This window comes from Australozyma saopauloensis, chromosome 3, assembly GCF_035610405.1.
Source record: "Australozyma saopauloensis chromosome 3, complete sequence".
Lineage (NCBI taxonomy): Eukaryota > Fungi > Ascomycota > Pichiomycetes > Serinales > Metschnikowiaceae > Australozyma > Australozyma saopauloensis.
Genome location: NC_086133.1, coordinates 1,532,897 through 1,549,305, shown reverse-complemented (window position 1 = coordinate 1,549,305; position 16,409 = coordinate 1,532,897). Strand labels below are relative to the sequence as shown.

At 43.6% G+C, this 16,409-nt stretch overlaps 4 protein-coding genes and 1 non-coding gene across 5 annotated transcripts; 1 reads left to right on the top strand and 4 right to left on the bottom strand.

Annotated features, from left to right (window-relative positions):
* Positions 1 to 5,299: 5,299 nt before the first annotated feature.
* Positions 5,300 to 8,629, top strand: PUMCH_002849 (uncharacterized protein; the record flags this gene model as incomplete). Its single annotated transcript, XM_063021841.1, has 1 exon — positions 5,300 to 8,629. The coding sequence occupies one exon, from the start codon at positions 5,300 to 5,302 to the stop codon at positions 8,627 to 8,629; it is 3,330 nt and encodes a 1,109-aa protein (XP_062877911.1).
* A 1,392-nt stretch (positions 8,630 to 10,021) lies between these two features.
* On the bottom strand, positions 10,022 to 11,872 carry PUMCH_002848 (uncharacterized protein; the record flags this gene model as incomplete). Its single annotated transcript, XM_063021840.1, has 1 exon — positions 10,022 to 11,872. One exon carries the CDS (start codon positions 11,870 to 11,872, stop codon positions 10,022 to 10,024), a length of 1,851 nt encoding a protein of 616 aa, XP_062877910.1.
* An 863-nt stretch (positions 11,873 to 12,735) lies between these two features.
* PUMCH_002847 (uncharacterized protein) lies at positions 12,736 to 14,787 on the bottom strand (the record flags this gene model as incomplete). Its single annotated transcript, XM_063021839.1, has 1 exon — positions 12,736 to 14,787. The coding sequence occupies one exon, from the start codon at positions 14,785 to 14,787 to the stop codon at positions 12,736 to 12,738; it is 2,052 nt and encodes a 683-aa protein (XP_062877909.1).
* A 522-nt stretch (positions 14,788 to 15,309) lies between these two features.
* PUMCH_002846 (uncharacterized protein) lies at positions 15,310 to 15,627 on the bottom strand (the record flags this gene model as incomplete). Its single annotated transcript, XM_063021838.1, has 1 exon — positions 15,310 to 15,627. The coding sequence occupies one exon, from the start codon at positions 15,625 to 15,627 to the stop codon at positions 15,310 to 15,312; it is 318 nt and encodes a 105-aa protein (XP_062877908.1).
* A 362-nt stretch (positions 15,628 to 15,989) lies between these two features.
* PUMCH_002845 lies at positions 15,990 to 16,073 on the bottom strand. Its single transcript has one exon. It is a non-coding gene; the product is annotated as a tRNA-Leu (tRNA).
* Positions 16,074 to 16,409: the final 336 nt, after the last annotated feature.

The window sequence follows — 16,409 nt, the reverse complement described above, 5'->3', positions numbered from 1 at the left end:
AGTGATTGACCTTCGAACAGAAACTGGCTGGTGAAGCCTTCCTTTTATATACGAGAATTTCTTGCATCCCGACCTGTGACCCTTCAGCCAGACGTCGTAGGTCGGTTTCCACCTTCCTGGTACACCTAATAATCGTGCCCCAGATCGGGACTTACTAATTCGGCTAGCTGATGTAAGCATTCTAACGTCAACCTAACAGGAGACGATTGAATTTCAGGACCATATAACAAGGCTAAAGACCACTTATACGTGGGTAAATATGACACAAAAAATACGCTAAAAACGATTGATAGAATCATATTGTATCATCCCGTTTACCGGAACAGATAATCAAAATTTTGAATAACGACTAGTCGTAATTGTTTCCTGAATTCTATGCCAGTTTGAATGGTACTCGTTTGGCTTTAACTCGACATGTTTCTGGCGGCACTCCTTTATATGATGCCTTCTACTGAAACCTCATTTCTTTGCTAACTAAAAGAAGTTTTCCTAAAACATTGCACTTTCTTTCCTCTGCCAAAATCTCACGATATCACCTCGGTTCTTACAGGTCACTAGACTACCTCACCGAGATTAGCTTCTTCTGCAATACTGAATACTTAGTTGCAAACACTTGTTGATTGTGTTCTGACTCAACTCACTTTTTACCAGATGATTTGAGAATCGCTGCCCCTGAAAAACCATGATATCATCGGTCTCAAAGTGTGAGCAGGAGAATATCGCGTTTTTGGGATCAAAGTGAGAGGTATTTGCAAATGCTTCACATCCTCCTCTTGATAAACAGTGTAAGGTAACTCATAGAGTTTCGCCGCTAGAGTATCCGATTAAAAGATCAAGATAGCTGTCGACACTGTGATGAGACGCATCGAATGAGACGCTCTGAATAATGACGATAGGATAGCACAGAAGCTTCGAACTGCCACGACGGCCCGTCAATACGCTTCAGGTGGCCCCCGGCTTGTCCGAGAATTAAGTAGGGCTAGCTACGGCCAATGATATAGAGTAAGTAATACAGGTTTCCAATCGAAATGCTTACCGAGTAAACAGATCATCAGACATGAACGATCAACCTAACAACAAATTTAAATAATATTATGGAATGAGAAGAAGTGAGAGAATACTACAGCGCATCAAGTGCATTCGCATCTCAAGATCGAGTGATAAATGTGACACTAAAGACGCTAATGCTTCCATGCAAATAGGATATCAAATTCTGATTGAAAAGAAAATGCAACTTGTGTTTATTCGAATTATCGTCACGCAGTTTCGGCCCATGCTACAACTCTACACAATCGAAGTATACGGATGCTGCTGCAATTGTGAATTGAGAAACCAGTGTGGACTATGATATACACATCGCCTGGTAGGGCTTCCTGCATCTGAGGGTGAATCTGTGCCCGAGGTACGGGTGTTTTGACGAAATCAGTGTAAATGCCCTTAAGCGCACTTAACCGTGAACGTCCTCCTAAGTGCATCCTAACTACCCTAACATGAGGGATTTAATTACTATATAAATCCATAGAAAGTCCTCCTTGAAAGGACAGTGAAGATAGGCAATACACTCCTAGTAACTCGTTGCTTTAGTAGACAAGTAAGAATCTGACGATGTCTGACATTTAGATAATTTCCCTGCAGGACATTGAGTTTGAGCATCATGTGCTAGACTACAGAGAGGATCAAACTCATAGCCAGGACGTCGAACTTTAAGTGTGTTTCGTATTGAGTGACAAATTCTTCTGTGTCTTCTTGAAAAGAGGTAAAAATATGCAATTATATAGTACTAAGATGAGAAACGTAACTTGACGCGCTTTTACACAACAAGTGCGACGAGCGAACAGCACTTTATCTGTGGTGCGTCTGACCTAAGAACACCCGTGCCACGGAGACTCATACAATAATACACTTCTGCACAATCTAAAAGAACACTAGTTTATCACATAATTTATTGGACTGATCAGAACTTTGGAAGTAAATTCTCACACCATCAGCACCCTCATGAACAAACCTATGAGGCGAAAGACATAGCCATCTTCGAATATCCACCTTCGAATACCCACCTTCGAATATCCACCTTTGAATATCCACCTTCGAATATCCACCTTTGAATACCCACCTTCGAATATCGTCCACATGACATGATATAGTTTAGCAAATTGAGTGTATCCCGTTGCCGTCTGAATAGTTAGCTGCTATCGTAAGCAAATGGAGCTGCGACGTAACATAGACCAATACCTTGAAAATCAGTAGAACCAAGACAACACCCACAGAGCTTTCGGTCTTTGATACTTCAATATGCTCGAAACTTCTAAGGACTCCCTCTCTCTCTCGTACAATTTTCAGCCCTTCTGGAAATGCAGCGGCGGCTGGTAAAATTCACAGCAGAAATTTCGCAAAGAAGTGAAGGAAAGCTAAGCGCCGTCTGAACCTTGCGGCCACTATTCGACAATTCTTTCTCGATACCAATTCTCAGTACCCTTATAAATCCAAGAAGATGGAATCTGTTGACTTCCGAAATACTCCTTCAATGTATTCGACAACAGTCTTGGAGAGACAGATTCTAGGTATGATGCAAGGACAAAGGAATTGCAGGTGAACAGATTAATGACTCCATGCAAGTCGCTTAAAGATTTCAGATCAATCTCGAGGTTCCAATGCTCCTTCATTGCGACAGCCATGGAGAAAAGTGTCTTTGCGTTCACCTTTCCAGACACAAGAATCTCTTTTACAAGAGCTCTAAAGGCAGGAAACTCTGATGCATGGACGATTGAATCGAAGACAAAATAGCCCGTTGGTGTTAAAAGGGCTTTGATAAACATGGGTGCCTCTCGGCAGCATTGAGGCGAAGAGTGCAGTATCTCCTGGTCTGGTGTCCCGTTGAGGAGTGCACTCGCTGAAACGAGCATATCAATGAAGATTGTTTTGATAGGGTGACATAGAGTTTTGGCGAACCCCTTCAAGAACGCCTGGCCCACCGCGGTCCTGAATTCGGTGAGGAGAATTCTGGCATCTACAAATGCCGGATGAGCACTTGTGAATTTCAAAGAGAACATCATAGAACTCAAATATTGTTCGTAGAGAGACCCTGTTTGCAATTCTTGTCGCATACTCAGATCAGTGTGCTCTGAGTGAGAAGATGGATCGACGGGGTCCAAGCAAGCACGATTTGACATGATTCCGACAAACTGGTCGCCAGCTGATCGAAGTAGAGCGTCAACTAGCGGATTTAGCTCATTAAGGGAGCAAACCCTTTCTTCTTTCACTATTTCATACACCAAATGCGCCACTATCTCTCGCAACAAACGTCTCTGAAGATCATTGAGTAACCCCTTTCTGGGACTAAATGGATCACGGGGTGAAGATTTATCCAAACATTGCTCGCTATAACTTGGCTTATACGATCCAAATGGCTTTTTTAATAGATGCACGAAAGCTTCTGAAATTTCAGCATAGACCCATTCATAAATCCGTGACATTAGTCGAGGGCCCTCGAAACAATCCTGTTCCATAAGCTGAATGAGTGCGTTCACTTCGACTTCGCCTGGGTATAGCGAATCGATGCCAAGAGTTCTTTCAGGGGAAGGTTGAATCCGCATCGCACTTAGGAACCGCAATGCCAATTTGAAGCTCAAATCTGGATTGGAGACTACAGTGTCCAAGACATCTGCGCCATATCCTAATTCACGGCGATTCGATGGCAATCTGGCAAATGGCTTCGGTGTCGTGTAGCTACATTTCCCAAATGCTTCGTGGATGACTTTGAAAAGCGTATACGCGATTGTAGGATCGTGTTCCATAGATTTGAGAGCAGCTTTGAAATTTCGAACAATTTGATAAGTGGCGACGAAGGACCCACTAGTTGGACGCGGGTCCCGGCTGGCAAGAATCCGGGCTTTCCACCGCGGAGCATCAAGAGGCATCTGCTAAATCAACAAAGAACAGTCAGATAGAGAAGAGAAGGATCTAGTGTTGTAAAAGATGCTCTGTGCGGAGAATCGGATAGGAAATATGGATTATGCGCAGCGATGGGCACCTAGGCTGAACACACTTTTACCTCTGTGCTATGTGATCCAAGTCCACATCGAAATACTATGTTATGCTGCACAATCAATGCAGTCATAAGCGTCAATTCTGCGCATGATTGAATTGATCGCGTTGCAAACTTCATGCTGAGAATGTTACGCGTAGCTCGCACATGGCACAGTCTGATGAAATTCGCTTCGCCGAAGATTGAAGGCATTCCTCAACTGTCTAGAAGCAATGTAAGCTGATCCTTCGAGGTCATTGTCTCTGCTGATACACCGCTCACCGATATGGCGCATCAGATTGGACAGAACAGCAGCAAATGCGGAAGCTGTTCCGATCGAGAGAGCTCAATCTAGATCCTGATAACTCAAGCAGCAAAAACGATCCTTGACTCGATGTGAAGTGGAGCAGTATCACTATTTTGACCCAAAAATGCTTTTGAGCTGCTCCGTGTACAACGACAAAGTCAAAGTAACATCTAAACGCTTCGAGACTTGGAGCACTTTGTTTTATTCTGATACAAACAGTTCATACTTCTCTGCTCAGTAAATAAAAAGAGGAATTGCCATCTGACTTGGTCAGTGGCAGAAGCACTGGTGTGACCACAATTGTTCCTGGCAAGCGCAAATTGGATGGCAGAGCTATCATTGAACTATCGATATTTTGAGCGCTAGATCATGATTTTCGAATTTTTGATGCTTAAGGGAAGGAGTCGCCCAAATATACGTAATTGTCGGCACCTGACGGACAGTTCTTGCAGCGTCACGCGTATCTATCGTACAGCAATTCATTTTGTGCAAAAAAGATGCGATAATTATCATAAAATAACGGACTTTAATATTTGACACATATTACTATACTTCACGAATTATGAGTCTAGTCCTTAGTGCCACAGATTCCGTCTCTCGCCCCTGTCACTTTCTAGAGCACCAACAACGCCGGAAACAAAATTCAAAAAAACATCACCTATCCATGATTCTTTTGAATTATTGTATTTTCAAGAAATCACCTTTTAACAAATCGCATACTCTCGTTCGTTCGAAATCACGCACTATGAACTAGGTCTTGCACATATTAGTTTTGCAGCCATTCTCTGTTTCAGACTCCCCAACAACTTCTCTTTTCCTTAAGTTACGAGAATTTTAGCGTCAACCTTCAATTCCCATAACTTAGATTAAAGAATCAATTTTCTAGTTTACACCCTCGTTTCTCTGTCTTTCTCCAGTCGTATTCATCGTATTATTGGAGGTCGCTTTTGTGAAACAACAGAGTAAAAATGCAATTCCCCCTCACCCATCCTCCTCGGCGCATTCGGCCATGCAGCGCGGGATCTTTGAGGATAAAAGTGAAGCTTTACTGCATTGCTGACGCGATGGTGAACAATCCGCTGTTCAATGAAGAAGTGTTGCTAGCATTTCGTGAGACCTCTGGCAGGAGAATTGAGGAACCTGGCAATAGCGCTGGAGCTAGAGCTACTGCTGATGAATCTCAAGATAGCAATCATCGCGCTGGCGATGAAATACCTATTCTCAGTGAGTCGTTCATGCGAATTTTGGCCAAATTCTCCCTTGATATCACCCATGAAGCTGGTAACACATCAGTGGTTGAAGCCAGAGTTAACAAGGTCCGTGATCTCCTTGATGGAGACCGTCGGTGGGCGGCCGGATTGATAGCAATGATTGTATCTTTGGATAGAGAGAATGTTCTCGATGAAAATCCAGCTGGGCTCGCTCCCGGTAGAGCTCAGGCAGGTTTTGATGAACAACAGGATGCTCACGATTCTGATGGAGCTCCAGGAGTTCGTCAAGCAGGTCTTGATGGACAACAGGATGCTCACGATCCTGATGGAGCTCCAGCAGGTCGTCAAGCGGGACTTCAAGCAGTTCCAGCTGGCCCCCCTCCTGTTGAAGCTCAAGGAGGTCGTCAAGTAGGTCTTGATGAACAACAGGATGCTCACGATCCTGATGAAGCTCCAGGAGTTCGACAAGCAGGTGGCCAAACAATTCGACTTTTCCGTGCTCCTACTCGAGCTCAGGGAGGTCGTCAAGCTCAAGGAGGTCGTCAAGCTCAAGGAGGTCGTCGAGCTCAGGGAGGTCGTCAAGCAGGCCTTGATGAACAACATGATGCTCACGATCCTGATGAAGCTCCAAGAGTTCGACAAGCAGGTGGCCAAACAATTCGACTTTTCCGTGCTCCTACTCGAGCTCAGGGAGGTCGTCAAGCTCAAGGAGGTCGTCAAGCTCAAGGAGGTCGTCAAGCTCAAGGAGGTCGTCAAGCTCAAGGAGGTCGTCAAGCTCAAGGAGGTCGTCAAGCAGGCCTTGATGAACAACAGGACGCTCACGATCCTGATGGAGCTCAAGGAGGTCGTCAAGCAGGCCTTGATGAACAACATGATGCTCACGATCCTGATGGAGCTCCAGCAGTTCGTCAAGCAGGCCTTGATGAACAACATGATGCTCACGATCCTGATGGAGCTCCAGCAGTTCGTCAAGCAGGCCTTGATGAACAACATGATGCTCACAATCCTGATGGAGCTCAAGCAGCTCTTCAAGCAGCTCTTCAAGCAGTTCTTCAAGCAGTTCGAGCTGGCCTCCCTCTTCGTGGAGCTCAGGTACTTCCTGCTCCTGGTGGAGCTCAGGATGTTCCCGCTCCTGCTCAGGTGGCCGTGCGTATTGAAGAACAACGACGCATCCTGCTCAGTCAAGCCACTATTTTATTTGAACGAATCGTCAAAGAGGACAAATCATCCGAATTGAGATTCGACGCAGCACCGATCGTAGCTGTTCTTACTCAATCAAGCGGCGAAAGATTTATGGAGTCTGCACTCAAAAATCGGAATTGGGGCAAATTGAAAATGCTCTCGTCACACCTAGATAATACCATCTTAAATGATCCGGAATTACCTTTGGCAGCTAGATTTGTTGATCTGTCGAAGAGGATAATCGAAAGCTTCATTGCGATTCCTGAACAAGATCCTGTTGAAGAGGAAGTCGTGCTACTTCTCAATCACTTCAAGACGGCTCATGGCCAAGCTTTGTTGAGAGTGGCTCGCAACACTCTGTCTGATCAAAAAAAGAGGAAACTCGTGACCTTGTTGATGGCAGCTATCAAACGGTTCAATGGTTTGGACCTCATTCATGGCAAGCACGCTTCATCTGACAGAGCTTTCTCGTGCACTGAGAACAATTTGTTTCTCAAAGCTTTTGAGGATGCTACCCTTCTCCCTATTTTTGAAGAGCTCTTCAATCCTCCCTCCGCGTCGAAGTTTCAGAAATTTTTGATGGAACTTTATTTCTGTGATAACCGGGCGGAAGCAATACTTTATTCTATATGCGAAGCCAAGACTGGCAACAAGCCCCTGGAAATCGAGCACTATAAAGTACAAGAACTATTTGCAGAGCTTAAATCTGAGAGGGGCCTCAAAATTGTTTGGTTATTTCATCCAGTGCACTTCCAACTGTTTCCGTTCCTTTGGAGAAAGCTGAAAGATAATTTCAAATATATTTTTCAAGCCAGACCAGTTCCCGCTTTACAAGAGATCAATCATTGTCCAACTGGCGTGGACAAGTACTACAATCCATCTCAGCTGAAGTTTGTTACACCTCTTTCTGAAGACGCCATCGATCGTGTTTTTGTTCTGAATCTCAATCAAATTCGATTTCGGAAGTCTTCTGCCATCGCGAGAATAGATCTGCAAATTGTCCTTGCAAATTGGCACTTGAAGGATAGAAAAATCACTTCATATGGGAAGGCGTTAAAAAAAGCTGTGAACGAAGTATCACTCTTTGCCATCGAATACAATCGCAAGTTCCGGGAGTTTAGCGAGAAAAGCTTAAAGTGTATTAAGGGTGCTTCGAAGACTGGAGTATTGATCTCCTCGATTGATGATCAGTTCACGAAATTGAAATCAGCCACATTTGAGGAATATAGAATAATGATTTTTCAAATCACAAAGGACTTGAGATCAGGACAAAAGAATATTCGAAAAGGCTGCTCACTAGGATTCATATTGGATTCTGCATTTGAAATTTGGAGAGCTTTAAAAAATGGGATTGATTTGGAGGGTGAAATACTCTTGAACTGGGTGGATCGATTGGTACGCATTCTTGAAAATGATAGGCTCTATTACTTTTGTAAGATTCGCTACACGTTCAGACTCATGGCTACCTCTACATTGATTGCTGGCGCTGTAGCTTCCTCGACAAATCCTGGTATAGCCGTTGCAGGTGGTGCCGCTGCAGGCACAACTCTTGACCATCATGCAATCATAAAATTTTTAAGGAGATTTAGACACTCCAAAGATTGGGATCGAATTAAGAAACAGCATCTCTTATACCACCCCAAAGTGAAGCTCATGAAAACAGTGCAAAACTACCGGGCGATCAATGGATTGGTACCTAATTTGGCTCGTGCACCAAGATTCCTTCCAAGTTATCCTCCCTCTTGGTTCATTCTGCGTCTGGTATTTCTTTACCGGACGGTAACCCGGCGACAACTATTTGGAGGGTATACGTCTCCAAAACCTTGGAAGCGTCTGAAACGTCAGTGGTTTTTGAGAAAGCGGAAGTATTGGAGAAGTTGCAAGTATATCATAAAAAGAGTGTGAAGGAATACGTACTTATTGAAAAAAAAAAAAAAATAATAATAAATAAATCCTTTAAGTGGTGATTCATGGAGAGTATACTTACAAATACAAAGATTCATGTGAACGCCTGTTTCGAAAGGCAGTGTTGACTCATCTTCGTTGGACAGTAATATGTGAGGCTGTTGTTGCGTATTTACTCAAAGAAAGTGAACTGTCGCTAAGAATCACTGCTCTCGTGCATTATAGCTCGGGACTTGTTATTATTCGATTGTACATTTTCCTTCTGATTTACCAAGAAGACACTTTTTAGATATCTCATAGAGTAATTCGGCTAGAATACCGAAAAAAGAATATCGAGATAGCTGTTAACGCTAGGATGAGAAGAGATCGAATGATATTCTGGGATTATTGAACGTAAGATAAGGCACATCGAATGAGATGCTCTGGATAACGACGATAGGGCGAGTCAGCGTCGGACCGCTAATACAGCCCGTCGATAAGACTCAGACGACCCGATGATGCTTTTACGAGAACGAGAGCTGGGGTTCGTAAGCTTGCCTAAAGATCTGACCTAACCTAGTGACCAGATCTGGCTATAAGTATGACTAAGTATAGTCGATTTTATAGAGCAAATAATACAGGTTTTCAAGCTAAAGTATTAACCGAGTAAACAGATCATTAAACATGAACGGTCACTCTAGCAACAATGCGTTGCAGCATATCTAGATAAGTCGCTCGGGGGGCCTTCCGTGTACAGAAATTCCATTCCGTTTAAGGCCCGAAATGCTGCTTTTTGAAACTGGGTATTCTGAAAGGTTAACGAGCTTTAAATCTTTTGAGTCCCGGTTTCATTCTTGCTTCAGAGGGATTGCAAGAACTGATTGAAGCAAAGAATGAACACCACAAAACTCATTCGAGATCCAAGAATATCTTGACCGCTCGGTTCCAACAAAGCTCCCGATTAGAACTGTTTTAGACTAGGATCAAGTCGCTTCCGGTGATATTGATGGAACATGCTTCTTCATCTATCTTTGTTGATCTGTTTTCTCACTTATGAGTCTAATTAAAAGACTTGAAATTGTTGCCGTATAAACTCGAAAGTTGCTAGCACTATTCATATCTCGGTCAGGCAAACTAGACAGGTAGCGGGATGTTGACTGGCGCATTTGGCCCGAGTCGGTCTCTGTATTGTCTTAGCATCGAAATTGCGACCATGTCATTTGATGTGCCTTTGAAATTGAGAGTTTATCCCAATATTTTCAATTCAATATTCTAGTGACAGTCCTTTATAGGTTACTGAACAGGCTGATTCTGACTGAGATGAAGCTTCCAATTCAGAATGAGGTGACAATCGATTCTGAGAATCAGAGCAGTACTTGTCTTCATTCAATTTCTATATTACAGTGTCTATTACTAGGCGCCGCCCTTGGCCAATTTTTTAAATGACTTCATCACCTTCCAGATCCGATTGTCGTAACTGGCTGTGTTGAGACTGCTGACAAAGCCCCAGGCCCTCTTATCGTCAGCAATTGGATAGTCGATGGGTGGTGGGATGGCAGTTTTGACGCCAAATGCACGCAAAAGTGGCTTGTCCATCACGACGGACTTGCTGTTGCAGAGCCCTGTCAACCCCTCTTCTCCTCCAAACTTACCGAACCCGGATTTCTTACATCCACCAAATGGAAGCTGGCAGACGTAAAACGTTGCAAAGTCGTTGATGGCGACATTGCCGCTCTCCAATTGGTTTGCAACGTCATTGCATCTTTGGAAGTTGGCTCCAAAGACAGAATTTCCGAGACCATACTCGCAGCTGTTGGAGATCTTCACCGCTTCATCCACGTCGCCAGCTTTCATCACTGTGAGCACAGGACCAAACACCTCTTGGTTTGCAATATCCATGGTAGAATTGACATCTACTAATAATGTGGGCTCGAAGTAGTGGCCCTGGGGGTAATTGGGGTGCAGGTATCTCTTGCCGCCATGCAACAAACGAGCACCTTTGGCAACTGCATCCTGGACCAAACGCTCGATCTCGTCGAAACGGTTATCTGATATCATGGCGCCCATGTCGATCTCGTCCAGTTGATCGATGTCAGAACCAAGTCGGAGCTTGCCTACTCGTTCGTTAAGGATTTCAACCAAGGAGTCATAGACATTGGCCACGCATATCACGCGCTCAATACCAATACAGTTCTGGCCCGCACTTTGAAATGTTCCTCTCATAAGAATGGATGACAAGGCCTTTAAATCAGATACATCGTCCATAACGATAACGGAATCTTTACCACCCAACTCAATAACACACGGAGTGAGTTCCTTGGAGGCGCTCTGCAAAACCTTATGTGCAACTGGCTTCGAGCCAATGAATGTGATGTGTTGCAAGCCAGGATGAGCAGTGAAGTAGTCGGCATCCTCTGGAAAACAGTACACCAACTGGACTAAGTCCTCACATATTTCTAGTCTACGGAGAGCAGCATGAACCATTCCCACGAACCAAGCCGAGGACCACACCACCTGCTCGGAACATTTAACTACGATGGCATTACCACTGAACAAGGCCAGAATTATGGGACCTAGAAGATTATGCAATGGGTAATTCCACGACACGATCGCCGAAACTACACCCAAGGGCTCATACCGCACCTCTGCATTCTTCATGAGGCCCATTAAGAGCGACGATGGTCCGCTTCGGGTACTGGGTCTTAATGCCCGTTCTCCGTGAGCAATGGTCCAATTCAATTTCTCAAGCGTGACCATAATCTCGCCCATAGATGCGTCGAGCTTTGTTTTGCCACTATCGCGGCACGCGACCCGCGCAATGTCTTGTTGGTTGTCCAATATGAACTGAGCTAGCGTACGCAAAAGCTGTTTCCGGACCGCAAACGACGACTCTTTCCAGCTCTTCTGTGCAAAGGCAGCCTTCTCTATCTGCAAGTCCATCTGTTCTCGTGTTGTACATGCAAAAGTTCCCAAATACTGGGTTGTTGCAGGACAGTAACTCTGAATACTGGCCCGATCTTCGGCAGTTCTCACAGTAACGTGCGGAGGATGGAGTCTGCGGCCCTTCCAGTGGGGCTTGGCCTCGTCAGGAATGGCGTAATCCAATTTTATCGCAGCCTCGAGCTTATTGTACTTGTTTGGTGTGGAGGTGAAATACCGCTGATAAAGATAGTAGAGGAGCGGGAGTATAACCCCGACGAAAAATGTCGTCAGGATGTGGTATTGCCATTGTATGTCGGCGAAATTGAGATCGATTGCGATCATCGGTGGTAGGATTGTGGTGGGACAAGTGGTGCTATATAGTGGGACTAGTAAATAGTAGGCAGTTTAAAATGCGACTATAGTGCAGTAGAGAAGAAGAAGAAAAGGATGGGTACACGAGAAGAGCAATGGAAATGAAAAGCAAAACAGAGATTTTTGAAGAACGTAGAGTGGAGGTGCTTATATTTTTGGATATTTTTTTGAGATCGAAAAGTGTCTGTGTTCGTTTGTTTGGCGGTCCATGGGCGATGTGAATTGAAAGAAGTATTGCGTATTGGTTAAATATCCATTAATTTTCTTTGCAATACTTCCTGCTCACTTTATGCATTTTTGTCTGGAATCGATCGATGGTTTTTTTGTGCTCATAATCCCGTTCGCTTTCCTCTAGAGAGTTCCGAGTTTCGGCTAAGGGTCATAAATTAAGAAATCATGATTTTACAATGACTGATTAGTTGGTAAAAAGCATTTAATTTCTTAAAATTATTATTCGAAGACAATCTCGAATTGTGCCCCCTTTTCTGTACTCATGTTATCCGGCGCCTGAGCAAAGTCAGCCAATTTGGTTTTTCAAATATGATCTGAAAAGACCCGGGAATGTAAAAAAAGATTGCAGCACCACAATTTCACACATGGTCTCCCACTGCATTACTCAGTGTGGCTCTAAGTGGCTTGACTAACGTTGATCGGACGGGAAACAGTATTTTCCACTTGATATGGCCGCAACCGGGAAATCTTCTTCTCTCAGCGTGAAGTTACTTCTGTGTAATAAACTACAATATTCTTTAAATTAACTCCTTGATCCCTACAAAGCTACATCTACAGTATCATCGTTTGATTGCAACCGCTGCTTTCTAGAAATACACGTTCTAATTCTCAATTCCCTCGTTTCCATCTTGTGGTGCATCCAAAAAATCCTCAAATTGTGAAGTGCCTTGAGTAACAATGGCACCGAGTAGATTGTGATCCATATAGTTTAAAAGGTGGTCTGTGATGGAGCGCTTGCTCTCTCCGTTGAAGACATCATACTGAATGGAATTGTCCTTTGGAGGTAAAATATCATACTCGTTTGTCTCCTCCATGTCAAAGACCTTATGTGGAACTTTAGCTAACACCTTATTCTCACCCGACAAGAGGACAAAGCGTAGCAAATTGACTGGGATTTCTGCATCTCTTTTATCTTCTTGCTTCAGTCCCAACCATTTCAGAAGCCATGATTTGTTGGCCAGTTTCTGTTCAAGAAGTTTCATCGTTTCCTTGTGAAGAAATTCAATTTCACTTGGCTCCTTCCAAAGAAGCGATGCGCGTACCAAATATGTTTCAGCTGCCAATGCTATCGTCTCAGAAGCAGCGAAATCGGACAGTTTTAATGACAGGTGCCCGGCTATTGCCACACGCTGCAACAACTCGCAGGCGCAAAATGGATGAGACTCCACTGCCTGTTTCAATGCAGCTGTGGCATCTTCTTGCCTCTTCAATCTTAATAAGGCGAGAACCTTTGAGAAAGCCAAGCCTGGTGTAAGCCATTGCTTGTAGACCTGTGTCAACGGAGAATCGACAAAATCGACGAGGTATTTGTACTCCTCACTCAAAATGGCATAGTGGTCGATGAAGTACCGTACACCCAAGGGATCTTCCGCTGGAGACAATGCCAAAAGAAACTTACAGTAGCTCAAAGCCGTGAAGAAGGTCGAGCGCTCTCCAAGTCCTACAATTACTCTGAACAATGACAAGTAAAACTGTCTGTTCATGAAGCGCTCGTATGGAAGACGGATGAGCTCTGTCAGACCGTTTTGCAAGAGCTCATGGAAGCGCTTTCCAAAACTTCTATCAAATACAAATAAAGCCTTTTCAACCAATGCATTGCTGGTGGCCTTGTTATTTCCCTGTCTCAACATGACCATGGCAACTTGTAGTAAATTCTCAACATGGTATGGGTACGACTGTAGAAGCTTCATCAATTCATCTGGATTAGGGGTTATCACTACCGATGCATAGAAGCGAGTGTTGGCTACTCTGTCTTGGATGTTCAATGGTTTAGAAAATTGAAAGTACTTGATTCCCAATTTCTCTTCCTTCTTTACCTTCAGCTCAATGATATAGAATTCTGCGTCCTCTTCCTTGTAGTACTTTGTTTCCACAGCTTCTTGTGTGGTGAAGTCCTCCATCAGAAGCATCTTCTGTGCTGTGGGCAACCAATCATCTTTGATTCGGGTGAGAAGCAATTTCCTCGATGTTCCGGGGACACTCCGGTGATCTTTTCCGCCCCAGCCTCGGGTAAGACGAGCCAACTTCTTGAATTGAGCCAAGACCTCGGGAGATGTGGCAAGGGAGGTAGTGGAGTTAGCATCCTCAATCGTTTCTATGGACAAATTTCCAAACAAGTTTTTGAGCTCGGTGTCCGGATCCAAATTCTTCACCAGTCCCACCGACAAGAGGTGCATGCACTTCTTGAGTCTTTCCGTAGTGAAGTATAAGTAGTTAGCATCAGTATATGCAATAGGCGGGTCAGTTTCTGTGAAAGGCAATTCCGGATCTTCTTCTTGGTCGTCATCTTCTTCGTCATTCACAGCCACTTTGGAGCTTTTTGCGAGCTTTTCCTGGTCTCTTTTCCTGACTTCCTCCAAATACTTGTCTAGATCGTCATCATCTCCCAGATCTGTCGGAGATTTCACAGATTTCTTAGACTTCTTCGAATTTCTTTTCGATGATTCAATTGGCAATTCTTTTTTCTCAACAACAGGCTCGATTTCGGGCTCTGAATCCGAACCATCTTGTTCGGACTCTTCGGAGCCATTGAAGAGTGCAAAAGCGTTGGCTTTTTTGGCAGCAGGTACTTCATACGTATCTGTTTCCTGTAGCTCCACCTCGGGCGTCAAACCTTTGCTTCGTTCTAATCTTCTGAGTGCTCTTGAACTCATAGTGTGGGAAGTAGGAAGAGTAAGTGTGGAGAAGGGGAGAAAAAGAGTAGGAAAGGACAAGAAGATAGTAATTTGAGAATTCGAGGGTATTCTGTCAATATTTTCCAGGTCGTTTCTTTTATTAACTGGGCTATTTGTCGTTCAATTGACTATGCTTCTTTATCGATATCGAAGGCGAAAAACGGATATCCCTTGGATGAAAAAATAAAGAAGCAAATTGAATGTTTATAAACCTTGCTATTTTTTAAAAAAAAAAGTTAATCAATTAATGACGGAAAATGTTGATTGGAGTGATGGGTTCTTCTGGCTCGTACCATTCCTTATAAAAGGAAGATCGAACAAAAAAGTCTTCATGGGAATACTATCTATTAGTTTGAAGTCATGAGATAATTTCTACTCAAAACCTCAGCTTGAAATCCCAGTTCTACAATGTGCCGTTGTGTTATCGTGAATTACACTACTCAGTAATGTAAACTATCACTAACAAGTTCTCTCGTCAGCATGCATTTTTCATCAATCATTTTACTCTCCTCTGTAAGGATCATCACTTTTAATGGCACCAACGCCAGACTTGTCAGCGCCGGCCTCCAAAATGGCACGGATAGCGTCGTCAGCCTTTGCCTTTGGACCAAACTCATTTTGCAATTCTTCCTTGGAGGCCTCATCCAATTTACCTTCAACACCACCTTGTCTGTTGACAAACACCTTGTAAATGGAAACAATGTCGATCAAAGGAATGTTTTCACCCTTGTGGTACTTGGCAAGGATTTCAGGCGATTCGACGAAAATGACGAAGTCAGCGCTGGAACCCTTGTAAAATAATTTGTGTGGGGTAGACATGGTATGTGTTTCTGTACTTGAGTAGTTCTGTAATCTGAAAGAAGCGGTTTGGAGCTCTTGCAGATAGACGTTTCAGGTTTGGGTTTAAGTGGTACTGTGCGAACGACTCAAACTGTAAAAATAATGAAGAAACAAAACGAGGGGTCTAATTGAAGGCTATTTAAACTGTTTGGAAATCGCAATTGGCATTGGCCACATACGTCATATCTAGCAACCTAGCCACAGCAATCTGCATACCACGGATTGGATTGGATCTCGCAACCAAGCCTCATAACCAAACGACGTTTGATGATGTCTGACATATTAATAGATACTTTAAATTCGTCAACTGGAGTGGGGCTGCCTTTAGCACAAAAAAATAATGAAGGATGCGAGGTTCGAACTCGCGCGGACAAACGTCCAAATGATCTTAAGTCATCCGCCTTAGACCACTCGGCCAACCCTCCAGTTTAAAAGAAAAAATAATTGACGTTAGTGACGTTTTTTATTTTGAGTATTTGAGCTTAGATTGATATTTAATGTCTTTTTTGTGCTTCTCTCACTAATGAGACTTGGTTTCGGGAAGATCTGAGTCATAATGGGATTTGTGGAATTAAGAGACACACGGGAATTAAAGTGGAGAACAGGAGTTTCCTATTCTTTTCGTAGAATTTTCTGTGATGGTTGTTCGTGTCCCTCAAATTTAAACTGCATTGATTTGAAGCAAGCAGCCAACATCTATGGTTGGAGACAGTTTCTTGAGACGGAAACACTCCACGACAATGGATTTTTATTGACAATTT